The sequence below is a fragment of the Cololabis saira genome, chromosome 13 (genome assembly GCF_033807715.1).
Source record: "Cololabis saira isolate AMF1-May2022 chromosome 13, fColSai1.1, whole genome shotgun sequence".
NCBI classification, from domain to species: domain Eukaryota; kingdom Metazoa; phylum Chordata; class Actinopteri; order Beloniformes; family Belonidae; genus Cololabis; species Cololabis saira.
The window spans coordinates 44,493,683-44,509,186 of record NC_084599.1 but is presented as its reverse complement, the minus strand read 5'-3'; the positions used below and the strand labels follow the sequence as shown (position 1 = coordinate 44,509,186).

Genomic DNA, 15,504 nt, shown 5'->3' with positions numbered 1-15,504 from the left:
GAATGAATGGACTAATGGATGAATGAATGAATTAATGAGTGAATGGATGATTGAATGAATGGACTAATGGATGAATGAATGAATAATTGGATGAATGAGTGAATGAATGAATGAATGAATGAATGAATGAATGAATGAATGATTGAATGAATGAATGAATTAATGAGTGAATGGATGATTGAATGAATGGACTAATGGATGAATGGATGAGTGAATGAATGATGGCTGGATCAATTAATGAACGAATGAATAAATGGATGGATGAATGAATGGACTAATGAATGAATGAATTAATGAATGAATGAATGAATGAATGAATGATTGAGGCCGTTTGTTGGATTTGTAGGGGGAATAATCATAGATATATTATATATATATATATATATATATATACATACAGTAAAGGCTATTTATAATCATAGATATAAAGGCCTGTATATTTATCTATGGGAGTAATCATAGATATATATATACGGTATACAGGTAAAGTCTAGTATCTATGGGAGTAGTTCCCGCCTCCAACCAGCAGGCGGACTGAACTGAACGCTCGACCGACCGGAAACACGCGAAGAAGAACGAGCCGCCGGTGTTGTGTGTCGTCACTTCCGGGCTCCAGCGTCCACGCTAACCACATTAGCCACATTAGCCGGGTCTGGTGCCTCTAAGCTCGGTTCTGATGGCGAACAGGACCGTGAAAGATGCCAACAGCATCCACGGAACCAACCCCCAGTACCTGGTGGAGAAAATCATCCGGACCAGAATCTACGAGTCCAAGTACTGGAAGGAGGAGTGTTTCGGCCTGACGGGTAGGTGTTAGGCTGTTTATGGTTCTGCGTTATAGCGACGCAGACCTACGCCGTAGGTTACTGCGTCGATGTGACGCAGAACCATAAATTAGCCGCTGAGATAACGTTGGTCCCGGTTGGAAATGCAATTAATTTAAAATTTAAAAGTCTGAATCTCGACCAAACTGGTTCTTTAAGATAATAAATAACTGGGCGCTGTTTGGGTTTCAGTCTGGAGCTGATTTAAACCGGTCTTTGTTGAACAAACAGACGAAACGTCTTAAATACAAACAAAAACACACGTTCACGCGTCATTTCCGCTCTGAAAAGTTCTGTTGACCCCAAACTCTGGAACCAGGCCCCTGTGCCATTTTGGCTTATACCAGAACCAGAGGTGGACTTGTTTTTGTTATCTGCTGATAAGGTTGCTGTCAGGGTTCTCAGGTGGAATTTGGGGGACTTGGGACTTTGCTTCCTCCATAGGCTGGGTGTCCACTGCTGCAGGACAAACCCTGAAAATATAGACATAAGATATGATATGTGATATATAACAATCTCTTTTAGATGAAAATAAAATAATTACTGCACATCATATTGAGCAGAAAGGTATATAATGGGGGGTTACCAAGTAAATTCAGTTTGAGAGCTTCAGCAATACAATGCAGAAGCATAAAAAGCAATAGTAGCCTAGTATCTATCCAACTCTGTATTTAGTGTTATATAGTAACTCCTACTGGGACACAATAAAAAAGAATGATAAGTATTATTTCAAGGAAGTTGGAAGTTATCGTTTTAGCTATGGTCAATATCCACTCTATATGTACTGAAAAGAGTTTACTAACCTCTGCATGGTTGCTCATCCTCTGAATCAAAGTACCGCTTCGGAGGGACGCTCTTTCTTCCATCTGGACATGGCGCACACAAAACACTAAACTAAACTAAACACAGATAAAGATTGGACAAACTAGATTAACTAATAAAACCTACAAAATATACTCCTATACTATACTGAAATACCGCAAAAATATATATATATTAGGGCTGCACGATTCTGGACAAAATGAGAATCACGATTTTTTTTGCTTAGAATTGAGATCACGATTCTCTCACGATTTTTTTCCAATATAAAATTTATTGCACTTATTACTTTAACTTTGCAACAGCTGAACAAAAATATAATAACAATAAACATCTCTTGTCTTCTTTACACAAACCTTTGAATAATTTAAACAATAATAACAATTTTGAACAATATTTGTTCCTCCCTGAGTTGAACACCCTTTCAGAAAGGGGACTTGTAACAGATCCTGTAGTTCTGAGGCAACAAATTATTCCTCTGGCTGGGATGAACCCCCCATTGCCTTTTGCTGCTATTAAGAAGCTGCCGATACAAAAGGTAAACGTTACAAAAAATATGATGGTGCCTGATAAAAGACTGGCATCAACTTTGTAACAGCTGACATTGAACATAAAAACAATAAACATCTCTCTTGTCTTTAAATAATTTAAACAATAATAACAATTTTGAACAATATTTGTTCCTCCCTGAGTTGAACACCCTTTCAGAAAGGGGACTTGTAACAGATCCTGTAGTTCTGAGGCAACAAATTATTCCTCTGGCTGCTTTTTGCTGTAACAGCTGACATTGAACATAAAAACAATAAACATCTCTCTTGTCTTTAAATAATTTTAACAATTACAATTTTAACAATATTTATGTGCAATATGTGTCAGGTGATGAGAAAGGTAGATGTTTCTCCAAATGTAATGCACAATCATTAACAAAATATAACAAACATGACAACATGATAGTTGACCATGACAGGACTACAACAACCTAGAACATAGGCCTAGTCCTTTTTTATGCAGCCATCTTTAAAAAAATAAAAATATTTTTTTTTTTTTTTTTTTAAATCGTCGTCATTTGGAAATGAGATCGCGTTCAAGCATGAATCGAGATCGCGATTTTTTTAACGATTAATCGTGCAGCCCTAATATATATATCTACTCTTTTTTCTTCTCCGTCTATTCTCTATGTATCACGTTACCGTAAAGTGTTGTACAGTATATGGCTGGAAAGCGCAACTTGGCAACCTTGGCTTTAATATTCCGTTGAAATTTCTTGTCTAGAATAAACTGGCGAGGAGTTACGGTAATTTGAATCGAGCCTGTTTTTTTTCTATCATATATATGACACCATTGACTCATTTCACTTTAAAATCGGGAGATAAGCGGGAGAAATTACAAATCGGGAGCAGGGGGGGAGAAATGGTTGAAAATCGGGAGACTCCCGCATAAATCGGGAGTGTTGGCAGGTATGTCTGGAACCACAGTCCGACTTTACAGTAGAATAACCAGGGGTGAAAGTAGATTAAAGTTCTTGCTGGTACTACGACCCCAACCTTCATGGCTTGTTCTCCTGAGAATAACCCGAATAATTTGACATCATAGTTGACAGTCAAGACCAGCGGTCGGCAACCAGAAATGTTTTAGAGCCATATTGGACCAAAAAAACAAATATGTCTGGAGCCGCAAAAAATGAAAAGTCTTGTATAAGCCTTAGAATGAAGAAACACATGCTGCATATTTCTATATTAGTCATAACCGGGGGAAGATCTTTTTTTTTCATTATGAACTTCGAGAAAAAAGTCCAAAATTTCAAGAAAAAAGTCGAATTGTCAAGAATGATGTTATGGTCTGCAGAGGGTAGTGATGGGACGATGATACCTCAAGGAGTGTATTGACACACTAAACAAACTGTGTCGGCACTGTATTGATACTGTGTTGGTCACCCAATAGCGACCCCTGCAGTAGTTATAAAATCATTGCAGGTAAAGAAATTCATTGTTTGTGTAAATGCTAAAACTGATTTGGTATGTAAAATATAGCAAATTAGAGTAAAAATTCAGAGTTACAATTTTTTAACTTATGTGCACATTGTCAACTTAACTGTTAAATGGACATGGACTCTGGACACAGTGCAGGTGGTGGGAGAGAGGAGGATGATTGCTAAGCTGTCATCCATGATGAAGGACTCCCACCCCATGAAGGACCATCATATACCAGTTTACTGTTTATAATGTGTTATTAATGTGTGATTACTATTTCTATTGATGCCTCTTGTTTTTTGCCATATCCCCTTTGCTGCTGTAAACTGCAGATTTCCCCTCCGTGGGACTATTAAAGGATTATCTTATCTTATCTTAAATCATATGAAATAAAAGACAAAAAACTGATTAGTTCATGAATTTTTATTCAGAAACAAAAGTTTTTGGAGTGTCTTTGCTCCAAGGCGATTTCTTCTCTTGCACACCAGCTCCCCAGCCTTGGAAAATACAATAACATAAAAAGTTAATTTATCTAAAAAAAAATTCAAACCTCTTACCAGAAACTTCACTTGTTAAAAAAAATAGACACCTTATCTCATGATTACGAGATCAGGATCAGTCTCATATTTACATGATAACATGAATAAAGCAACTGTAAGGCTCTTTAACTGACTATCATATGTATAACAGGTCATTCACTTGATAAACTGATAAAGTGAGTGCAATGCGTCACCGTAATAAATAGTATATAAAGGAGAAAAAGATTTACCTTGTTTGGCGTCACCAGATCAAAATTATTCCACACCGAGGGAAACCAACGAGAACGATCCATAATAAGTGAATGAGTAAATGGACCCTGAGTCTATTAATAAAGTCTATCTATCTATCTATCTATCTATCTATCTATCTATCTATCTATCTATCTATCTATCTATCTATCTATCTATCTATCTATCTATCTATCTATCTATCTATCTATCTATCTATCTAATAAAGCAAAACTCCATCCAACAAACCCACGACATGTTGATACAGTTTGTTTGCTTATAAACACACTTTGGCGCGGCAAATCCAAACGATACAGTTCCTGTATCGGTCACGTGACTTTTTCTTAAAGCAATACACGCACCGATACGAGGTTTCCCTCTTGAGCTCTCGGCACAGTGCTGATGCACCAGTGCCGCTCGTCCCATCACTAGCAGAGGGTTGCCGCGGCGATACTGAAGTTTGTGTGTGTTTTGTCGTCGGCAGCTGAGCTGGTGGTGGACAAGGCCATGGAGCTGAAGTTCGTGGGAGGCGTCTACGGAGGAAACATCAAGCCCACGCCGTTCCTCTGCCTCACGCTGAAGATGCTGCAGATCCAGCCGGAGAAGGACATCATCGTGGAGTTCATCAAAAACGAGGATTTCAAGTGAGTTGCGCTTCTCCACTAGGGGTGGAGGTGGGTGGAGGCGTGCAGAGTAGAGACTTTTTCTGTATCTATTCTGCCGAGGTTCTAAGCGGCTGAGTCGGCTGTATCTGATGTCATCAAACTACAGGCCACTACAGGGGCCGTCAGACGTTTGAATCAGGAGGCAGAAATCAGTGAAAGAGCGGCTCACGGCTTCTTCATTTTATTCCACTAGCTACGGCAGCAGAAGTCTGTTTCTGATCCAACTCTGAGGGTCAGATGTTCATAAACCTGGTGCTGAGGAGAGAATTAAAAAGATCTAGACGGAGATAAGGAACCACCAGATCTACCAGGAGCTCTGTCTCTTCATAGCTGCTCAGATACCAACAAACTTTTCAGCAGCGCAGAGACGAACAAACAAAAAGCGTCGCCGCTTGAAGCTTCTCTCTCTCTTTTTCTCTCATTTTTTAATTTGATATGGAACAAACTATGGGCCCCCACCTATAAGCTTTCCTAGCTTCCTTGGAGGACCAATACTCTACCCACTTAATTCAATTGTATTATTATAACTATTATTATGGTATTGTGAATAACTTCAAACACAAGCCACAGACCCAGCAGCACATTTATCATCTCCTCCAGGTTCTCCATCTTTATCTATCATCTCCTCCAGGTTCTACATCTTTATCTATCATCTCCTCCATCTTTATCTATCATCTCCTCCAGGTTCTCCATCTTTATCTATCATCTCCTCCAGGTTCTACATCTTTATCTATCATCTCCTCCATCTTTATCTATCATCTCCTCCAGGTTCTACATCTTTATCTATCATCTCCTCCAGGTTTTACATCTTTATCTATCATCTCCTCCAGGTTCTACATCTTTATCTATCATCTCCTCCAGGTTTTACATCTTTATCTATCATCTCCTCCATCTTTATCTATCATCTCCTCCATCTTTATCTATCATCTCCTCCAGGTTCTCCATCTTTATCTATCATCTCCTCCAGGTTCTACATCTTTATCTATCATCTCCTCCAGGTTCTACATCTTTATCTATCATCTCCTCCAGGTTCTACATCTTTATCTATCATCTCCTCCATCTTTATCTATCATCTCCTCCAGGTTTTACATCTTTATCTATCATCTCCTCCATCTTTATCTATCATCTCCTCCAGGTTCTACATCTTTATCTATCATCTCCTCCAGGTTCTACATCTTTATCTATCATCTCCTCCAGGTTCTACATCTTTATCTATCATCTCCTCCATCTTTATCTATCATCTCCTCCAGGTTCTCCATCTTTATCTATCATCTCCTCCATCTTTATCTATCATCTCCTCCAGGTTCTCCATCTTTATCTATCATCTCCTCCATCTTTATCTATCATCTCCTCCAGGTTCTACATCTTTATCTATCATCTCCTCCAGGTTCTCCATCTTTATCTATCATCTCCTCCATCTTTATCTATCATCTCCTCCAGGTTCTACATCTTTATCTATCATCTCCTCCAGGTTCTACATCTTTATCTATCATCTCCTCCAGGTTCTACATCTTTATCTATCATCTCCTCCAGGTTCTCCATCTTTATCTATCATCTCCTCCAGGTTCTACATCTTTAGTGTTGTTGTCTTCTTCCTTTAGATACACAATCAAATACGTCACAGCAGCTTCTCCAACCTCCTACTTCTGCTCTGGGTGTTGAAAACAAACAAGGTCGAGACGAGGCGTAGCGAGTCGGGCTGAGTAGGTACTAGTGGAAAAGTGCCAAAAGCAAACCTGGGAATGGAGCCGGCAAACATTCTCCCCCTGGTAGAAGCAAACAGGCGGAAGTGGAGTTGCAGTAAAGGGCAGATAATCAGCACGTCTGGTTGGAGGAGTTCTAGGAGAGTCCAGGACTTATCTGATCCAGGACTGGAGGTGCTCAACCTTCTGGCTCATCCTTGTCCCGTTTTTGTTTTTTTTGGGCTCTAGTGGCCCTTTATTCAAGTTGCAGACAGGAAGGGGTTAGAGAGAGAGAATGGGGATGACACGCAGCAAAGGTGCGCAGGCAGGGATTCGAACCTGCGACCGCTGCAGGAGGACTGTAGCCTCAGTATATGAGCCGCTTGCCCATTGCACCACCGAGCAGCTCATCTTTGTCCCGTTTTACCCGTCACGTGCTCCAGATGTTTTCAGCTGGAGAAAGGTTCAGCGCCTGGACTCTTCTGCTACGACGTCACACCTCCGTCAGACATGCAGCATGTGCTTTAGCGTCGTGTTGCTGAAAGATGCGAAGCGTTTCCTGAGAAACTGACCTGTATTTACCGTCCAGAACTGATGTTTCCTGTCCAGATGTGACCCCCGCCGCCCTGTCAGGGATGCATCATCATAACACGTCGGTCTGTTCCTCTTTAGTCTGGAGGACGCCACATCCGTGGTTTCTCAAAATCGTGTCATGTCGTGATTGGGCCGATAACCCAGAGGTCAAAGGATGATCCACCCAGCGCCGTGCCAATGCATGGCAGACCACTTCTAGTTCAACTAGAAAATGGGTTAAATGCAGAGAAAGAATGTCCCCATTGTGGGATTACTAAGGGAAAATGTCTTTTTTCTTTCTTCTTCTTCTGACCACAGCCCTGTTTTCCCGTTTCAAGTCCGTCATGTTCACATATATCTTTTACATGATATCACAGCTGTAGATGATGAGATATTCAAAGTCAATAAAGAATGTTGTTATGAAATAGTTCTGCTGAACCAGAATCATTAAGTTGATCATGATCCTCTATGAACCGATCACCATTATGGATGAGTGGATCACTATCATCGATAAGCCGATGACCATTATGGATAAACTGAATACTTTTATACAGATTTTATTTTTTATTTTCGTTATGATTATTTTGTATTTGATCTGTATGTTTTGTTTGCTACTTTATTTGTTAATTTGAGTCATTGTTTGGCTCATACTTGCTGCTGAAACCTCCTATATTATTTTTTATTATTATCAGTTTTGAGGATCAATAAAAGTATGCATGCATGCACGCACCCATACATACACGCATACATATCCATGTATGGGTGCACGCGTGCATGCTTTTGTATGTAAATGAGCGTCCTGATGCCTGGTTGCCGTTGACGATGTGCCTATAATGAGCTGCTTGGATCAGCCGTGGAGGCAGCAGTGGTTTCTGACGGCTCCTCTGATTCCTCTGACTCCTCTGGTTCCTCTGATTCCTGTGATTCCCAGATACGTGCGTCTGCTGGGAGCCATGTACATGCGTCTGACCGGCACGGCCACGGACTGCTACAAATACCTGGAGCCGCTTTACAACGACTATCGGAAGATCAAGAGCCAGAACCGGAACGGAGGTGAGGAACCTCTGGAGTTACACACAATCCCCGAGTTTGACCCAAAAACCCCCGGAGTTTGACCCCGTCACAGCGCCTCAAAACTAATAAAAACTAAAATGATAGCTTGACCCAAAGACTAGACTAAAACAACACTAGTCCCAAAGGAGTTCAAGCCTGATTAATAGTGACCAGACTGTTATTGATCCCAGTGGGGGGGATTCCCTCGTTACGGCAGCGAGTGATTGGAAACAGACTTACAAATAGACTCATTCTAGGTTTCCAGACACAGTTTGTACATAAAAAGTATATTGGCTGGAAAGACTAGTTTAGTCATCAGACGAACGGCTATGGTGCCACCTAGAGGCGTTTCAGGGTTTGAATTCATCAGTCTGTGGATTCATGTGGAAACGGTCATAAAACTAAAATAATCTTCATAAAAGCACCAGGATTCCTCTCAAAAGGTCGTCTTATAATCCCCCACCTGGAGTTACCTAAACAATGATCTGGCCTGACAGCTCCTTATTAGTTCTTAATGCTGTTTTTCTCACTGAAAAAATTGGGGCAATAACTATAAAACCAGGTTCCACTCATTACTCAAACTTCAAAAGAGAGAACTACGATACATTCATAAGGCTGGATATGGAGATCACACTAACTCACTATTCTTAGTCTAAAGTACTAAAACTCATGGATCTAGTGGCATTTCAATCTGCACAAGTTATGTTTAAAACAAAAAATCATTCACTACCGGATAACATTCAGAAATGATTCCTTGGGAGGGAAGGGGGTTATAATTTAAGGGGAAACCTAAACGTCAAATCTTTATTTGTGCTTTTTGTGTATCAGTTTGTGGAATTAAACTGTGGAATGGTTTGAATTTGGAGTTAAAAGAATGTAAAAACATAAAACAATTTAAGAATAAATATAAAGAAAGGGTTTATTTGAGGTATAAAAGTGAAGACTGGGTTTAAAGATCAGCAGCTGTTTGTGTTCTGCTATTCTGTCATGTTGTCTTTGTATGTTTATATACTTAGATATACGTATTATATTTATATCATAGTTATATTATATTCATGATAGAGCTTACATCTTGTATTAAACAGGTTATTTTTGTAAAAATTATATATATTTATACAAATTAGTTTATAGTATTAAAAAAATACATATGTCTGTTTAGTTGTGGAAAGGGGGTGGGATTAAATAAGTTTATTCTTCCTCCCACTCCTTTTCAAACAGGTAACTTGAAATATGTGTTTTGATGTTGGTTTTTTTCTTTATGTGGTGGAATTAGGGCTGGGCGATATATATCGAGATTTTAATATATATCGATATATTTTCAAACGCGATATGGTACGAGACAATATCGTTTATATCGATTTAAAAAAAAAAAAAATTGAAATTTTTTGAAAATTTTTTTTTTTTTTATTTAGATATAGCTTATTTGGTGACAAATTGACTTGAATGTTTTATTTGAGATTTGCACAAATGTTTTGTTATTTGCACAACTGTCAACCTCAGTGGAAAAGTCTGCCTGTTACTGTCTACATTGTATTAATTGCACAGTGTATTTTAATTTAATTGTTATACAGGAAAGGGATATTTGTTTTATTTTATTCAAGAAACATTTTTATTCTCCATATGCAGGCAGTTTATTTATTTTACCTCTGTTAATAAAGGAACCTGTGTGACATTTGGCACGAGGCTTTGTATTAAAACTGACTGTTTTTTTAAGGGTTTGCCTCAGAAAAAATGAAGCTAACAGAGATGCTAACAGAGATGCTAACAGAGATGCTAACAGAGATGCTATGCTATAATGCTTTGGGGGAAACCCAAATTATGGCACAAAAAAAATATCGAGATATATATAGAGTATCAACATTCAGCTAGAAAATATTGAGATATGACTTTTGGTCCATATCGCCCAGCCCTAGGTGGAATGTAACCTGGATTTGTTTTCTTATCTTTGTTTCTTGTTTTTTATACACGTTTAAAATAAACGAACGAATGAACGAGTTTTCCCAGCATGCATCTGCAGCCTCCCAGACGGGTGTGGGGGCTGAGGCCGGTTCAGCTGCTTCTGTGTGAAACTCTTCTCTGCTCTGTTCCAGAGTTCGAGCTGATGCACGTGGACGAGTTCATCGACGAGCTTCTCCACGGAGAGAGAGTCTGTGACATCATCCTGCCCCGACTCCAGGTACGCAGACCTCACCTGCCCCGTCCCTTAAAATGAAACCTCCATGCTTTCAGAGCCTCCGACTGACGGGGGTTTGTGTTGCAGAAGAGACAAGTCCTGGAGGAGGCGGAGATGCTGGACCCGCGGATCAGCGCGCTGGAGGAAGATCTGGACGAGGTGGAGAGCAGCGAGGAGGAGGACGAGGAGGAAGAGAAGGTAGAGGAAATGCACCTGCACCAGTTTGAAGCTTCAACGACCTAAACCAGGTTTAGACCTGGTTTAGGTTTAGACCTGGTTTGGACTAGAGATGCACCGATCAGGATTTTGAGAGCCGATCTAAATTGCTGCACCTCCTGTTCTTTATATAGGCCTTGACTTGAGAAACTTTCAAATGTCTTATCAGCTTCGTTGTGTTGGAATTATTTTAACATTCCTCCTCGGGGTTTCTCCTTTGCACAAAGCTTGCAAACTGCAGATTTGTTGACCTTTTCGGACATTGTAAAACTTCCATACTGGTTTAGACCTGGTTTAGACCTGGTTTAGACCTGGTTTAGACCTGGTTTAGACCTGGTCTAGACCTGGTTTAGACCTGGTCTAGACCTGGTTTAGACCTGGTTTAGACCTGGTTTAGACCTGGTTTAGACCTGGTTTAGACCTGGTTTAGACCTGGTTTAGACCTGGTCTAGACCTGGTCTAGACCTGGTTTAGACCTGGTCTAGACCGAGACCACCACCGTAACTCAGGTGGATACGCTGCAACTCCAGCGAAACGCTTCACAAGCTTGAATGAATCCAGGTGAAATCTGCACCCCCAGTGGTGGAGTAGCGGTACTGCGTGGTGATGTGTCAGGCCACGCCCCCATGGACCTGTCAGGTGTGAACACTATTTGGATACTACAGGGCTAAACACCAAAGACTTAATTCAATTCAATTAAATTTTATTTATATAGCGTTTTATACAACAAAAGTTGTCTCCAGACGCTTTCCAGAGATCCAGAACATAAACATAAACCCCGATCAGTTATTACATAAACAATGGCAGGTAAAAACTCCCATAGTGGGAGAAAAAAGCCTTAAGCCAAACAGTGGCAAGAAAAACTCCCCTTTAGGAGGAAGAAACCTGGACCAGGACCTGGATCATAAGGGGGGACCCTCCTGCCGAGGGCCAGACTGGGGGAGTCAGGGACGTCAGCAGCACAGCAGGCAGGTGGAAGCAGCAACGGGATGACCGGGGATGGGGACCACAGGCCAGCACGCAGCTCCCGAAGCTCCGGCCCAATCAGCAAGTCTCAGGTTGGGGTGCAGGGTCAGGGAAAGGTTGAGAAGGGGCAGGGCCAGGGAGAGGAGTCTTGACGGACGAACCTTCTCCCCCGCCCAAAAGGGGCCGTTACCCTGCCCCTCTCACTCCCACGCTGCAGGATCCGGTGTTTTGCATTCAGAGATGCTCTTCGCCACCGGCAGAGGATGCTGCACCATGGACAAAAGAGAAAAAAGAGAAGAAAAGGGGGGCCAGCACATGAAACTACAGGAGCGACTCTAACACACTAGAGTTTACACTACCTAGAGATTTACCAACACCAGCTAGAGGTTTACTAAACACTAACTATAGGCTTTACTAAACAGAAAGGTTTTACCTGACTTTATCTGAGTTTTACAACGTTAAAACACCGATACACTCTCAATCTGTATGTGGAGAGTTCCTCGTCCGGACCCGGCCCGGCCCGGCCCAGGCATGGTCCGTCCGGGTCCGTCCGGGTGAGCAGCCTCTTCAGCTCTGTCCTGTTCTTCTTCTGCAGCCGGAGAGAATGCAGACCCCTGAACCTCACAGACGCGGTTACCGTGACAACGACAGACCTCGCCGCTCGCCGTCGCCGCGCTACAGACGCAGCCGATCGCCCCGACGGTTCGTTTCTCCGCTCGTTCTCACGGATGAAGACGTTTGTTCGGTCGACGATGAAACGTAACGACGTTTTGTTTTGTTCTCGGCAGGAGGAGCAGATCTCCGAAGAGAGAGAGACGGAGGTCAGAGTTCACGCCGTGTGTGTGTGTGTGTGTGTGTGTGTGTGTGTGTGTGTGTGTGTGTGTGTGTGTGTGTGTGTGTGTGTGTGTGTGTGTGTGTGTGTGTGTGTGTGTGTGTGTGTGTGTGTGTGTGTGTGTGTGTGTGTGTGTGTGTGTGTGTGTGTGTGTGTGTGTGTGTGTTTGTCTCATGTGTGTTTATGTGTTAACAGCCCGTCTCCTCGCCACCGTCATCGCAGCAAGAGTCCCCGCAGACACCGCAGCCGGTCCAGGGACCGCCGGCACCGGTCCAAGTCCCCCGGTAGGTGGAACAGAACCAGATCCAGACCTGCAGGTCCTCTACAGACCACTAGGGTCCAGATCCAGACCTGCAGGTCCTCTACAGACCACTAGGGTCCAGATCCAGACCTGCAGGTCCTCTACAGACCACTAGGGTCCAGATCCAGACCTGCAGGTCCTCTACGGACCACTAGGGTCCAGATCCAGACCTGCAGGTCCTCTACAGACCACTAGGGTCTGGACTAGAGCTGGATGATATGGCAAAAAATATCGTATCACGATCTTAAATTGAAAAGATAAAAACAGACAACACATGTTGCTGAGGGTGATAATAATTTAAAGAGACCAAAATTGGGTTCAGATCCGTCCGACACGTTATTAAAAACTAATATAGCGGTGTACCGTCGTCCTCGATGCACAAATGGGTCAGAAAACATAAATCTTGACTGATTTGTAGTTGTCAGACTCAATAACTGACAATTTGTCCGTCAGTCTTCATCTTTTGCCAGTTTTTTTCATTCTTATTATTTACATTCTCCTTTTTTTGGGGGGCTCTAGTAGCCCTTTTATTCAAAGCATACAGACAGGAAGGGGGTCGAGAGAGAATGGGGATGACATGGTTGGCTGGTTTGTGTAGAAAATCTTTAACAGCTGAATTAACTTTAAACCTCCTGCTGAATTTTTACCAGAACATCTTTTTTGGGGAGAGTATTTACGACGGGGCAGCTCGTCCCGCGGGTCGGCTACCTTAATCAGGCCTTTGAACGCCTCATTTTTGAGGCGTAGGTTACGGCGTAGGTTACAGCGTACTAGCCCTCGTTATGTCCACTAGCCCTCGTTATGTCCACTAGCCCTCGTTATGTCCACTAGCCCTCGTTATGTCCACTAGCCCTCGTTATGTCCGCTAGCCCTCGTTATGTCCGCTAGCCCTCGTTATGTCCGCTAGCCCTCGTTACGTCCGCTAGCCCTCGTTACGTCCGCTAGCCCTCGTTACGTCCACTAGCCCTCGTTACGTCCACTAGCCCTCGTTACGTCCACTAGCCCTCGTTACGTCCACTAGCCCTCGTTATGTCCACTAGCCCTCGTTACGTCCACTAGCCCTCGTTACGTCCACTAGCCCTCGTTACGTCCACTAGCCCTCGTTACGTCCACTAGCCCTCGTTACGTCCACTAGCCCTCGTTACGTCCACTAGCCCTCGTTACGTCCACTAGCCCTCGTTACGTCCACTAGCCCTCGTTACGTCCACTAGCCCTCGTTACGTCCACTAGCCCTCGTTACGTCCACTAGCCCTCGTTACGTCCACTAGCCCTCGTTACGTCCGCTAGCCCTCGTTACGTCCGCTAGCCCTCGTTACGTCCGCTAGCCCTCGTTACGTCCGCTAGCCCTCGTTACGTCCACTAGCCCTCGTTACGTCCACTAGCCCTCGTTATGTCCACTAGCCCTCGTTACGTCCACTAGCCCTCGTTACGTCCACTAGCCCTCGTTACGTCCACTAGCCCTACATGCAAAGAGGAATTGGGACACCACTACCCTCACGGGAACCTACAACATTTAGGGGTAGGGCTGAAAAGTAGGAGTAGGGGGGGATTGGGACTGGACCTAAATGTCACCGGTCTGGTTTATAAGTCCTGTTAAAACTGTAAAGGGGTTTCTGAAACCCCCCCAATCAGCATTTCTGTGCCTCTGATCTGAACTGTGTTGTTGTTGTGAACCAGGTCACCACAGAAGCCACCGACATCGCAGCCACTCCAAGTCTCCAGAGAGGTGAGTCAGGCCCGGTCGGGGGGGGGGACCTCAGGCCCCGGGGGGACCTCAGGCCCCGGGGGGACCTCAGGCCCCGGGGGGGACCTCAGGCCCCGGGGGGGACCTCAGGCCTCAGGCCCCGAGTCCAGACGGGGTCGGGGGTCGGGGGTGGCGGCTTTAATGACCCCGTGTTTCCTCTCCCTCCACAGGAGCTCCAAAAAGAGCCACAAGAAGAGCCGGCGAGGAAACGACTGATCTTCTTCCAACTCGCTCTCTTTTGTACAACCTGCTTTTCTTTTTTTATTTAGTTTTGGATCCTGGAAGTGTCTTTGGACCTGTGCTGTTCTGTCTTTCTTTTTAACGTTAACAGATCCTGTACATGTTTGAAATAAAAACCCAGACCCGCTTCGGTTCTTGAGATCACTGGCCACGGTTACATGATGTTTTTTAATTCAGAGTTAATTATTCTGAATTAAATAATTCAGAATTCATTTATTTTCCTTCGAGTTTACATGGAAATAGTATTAAGGTTGCTAGAGAGAAAAAAAACACAGGGATCAGAAGAAAGAGGCTGAGAAATCTTATTTTCTTGCATGCACGGGTAGGCGCACGAGCAGCGAACTACAACGGTCCTGCTCCCAGCAACGTTTATTTAAAGACATGAAAAAATGGGTGTGTATTTACAGAAGAAAAGGGTGTAGATTTCAGAGTAAAATCAGGAAGCAGGCGTGCTGTGGGTGTGGTGTGGATCACATCATCGCACAGTGGGTTCAGATGAGGCGACCTTGACACGGTTCATATGACGCAGCAAAGAATGGTGAGAAAAGCAGATAGATAAAAGACACAATCAAACAGGCCACGTCATGAGTAAATATTTTCTCTCTAACATTCCCCCCTGTTTATCATTTTAGGATAATGCACATGCAGTATATCAAGGCTGTGTCCCAATACTCCCCCT

At 43.1% G+C, this 15,504-nt stretch overlaps 1 protein-coding gene across 1 annotated transcript; it reads left to right on the top strand.

The window, feature by feature from the left end:
* Positions 1 to 608: 608 nt before the first annotated feature.
* Positions 609 to 14,982, top strand: prpf38a (pre-mRNA processing factor 38A). Its single transcript, XM_061737318.1, has 10 exons — positions 609 to 806; positions 4,865 to 5,024; positions 8,232 to 8,353; positions 10,444 to 10,529; positions 10,614 to 10,724; positions 12,304 to 12,410; positions 12,497 to 12,529; positions 12,736 to 12,824; positions 14,519 to 14,567; positions 14,756 to 14,982. The coding sequence occupies exons 1-10, from the start codon at positions 677 to 679 to the stop codon at positions 14,799 to 14,801; spliced, it is 933 nt and encodes a 310-aa protein (XP_061593302.1). The 5' UTR covers positions 609 to 676; the 3' UTR covers positions 14,802 to 14,982.
* The last annotated feature ends 522 nt before the right edge of the window (positions 14,983 to 15,504 follow it).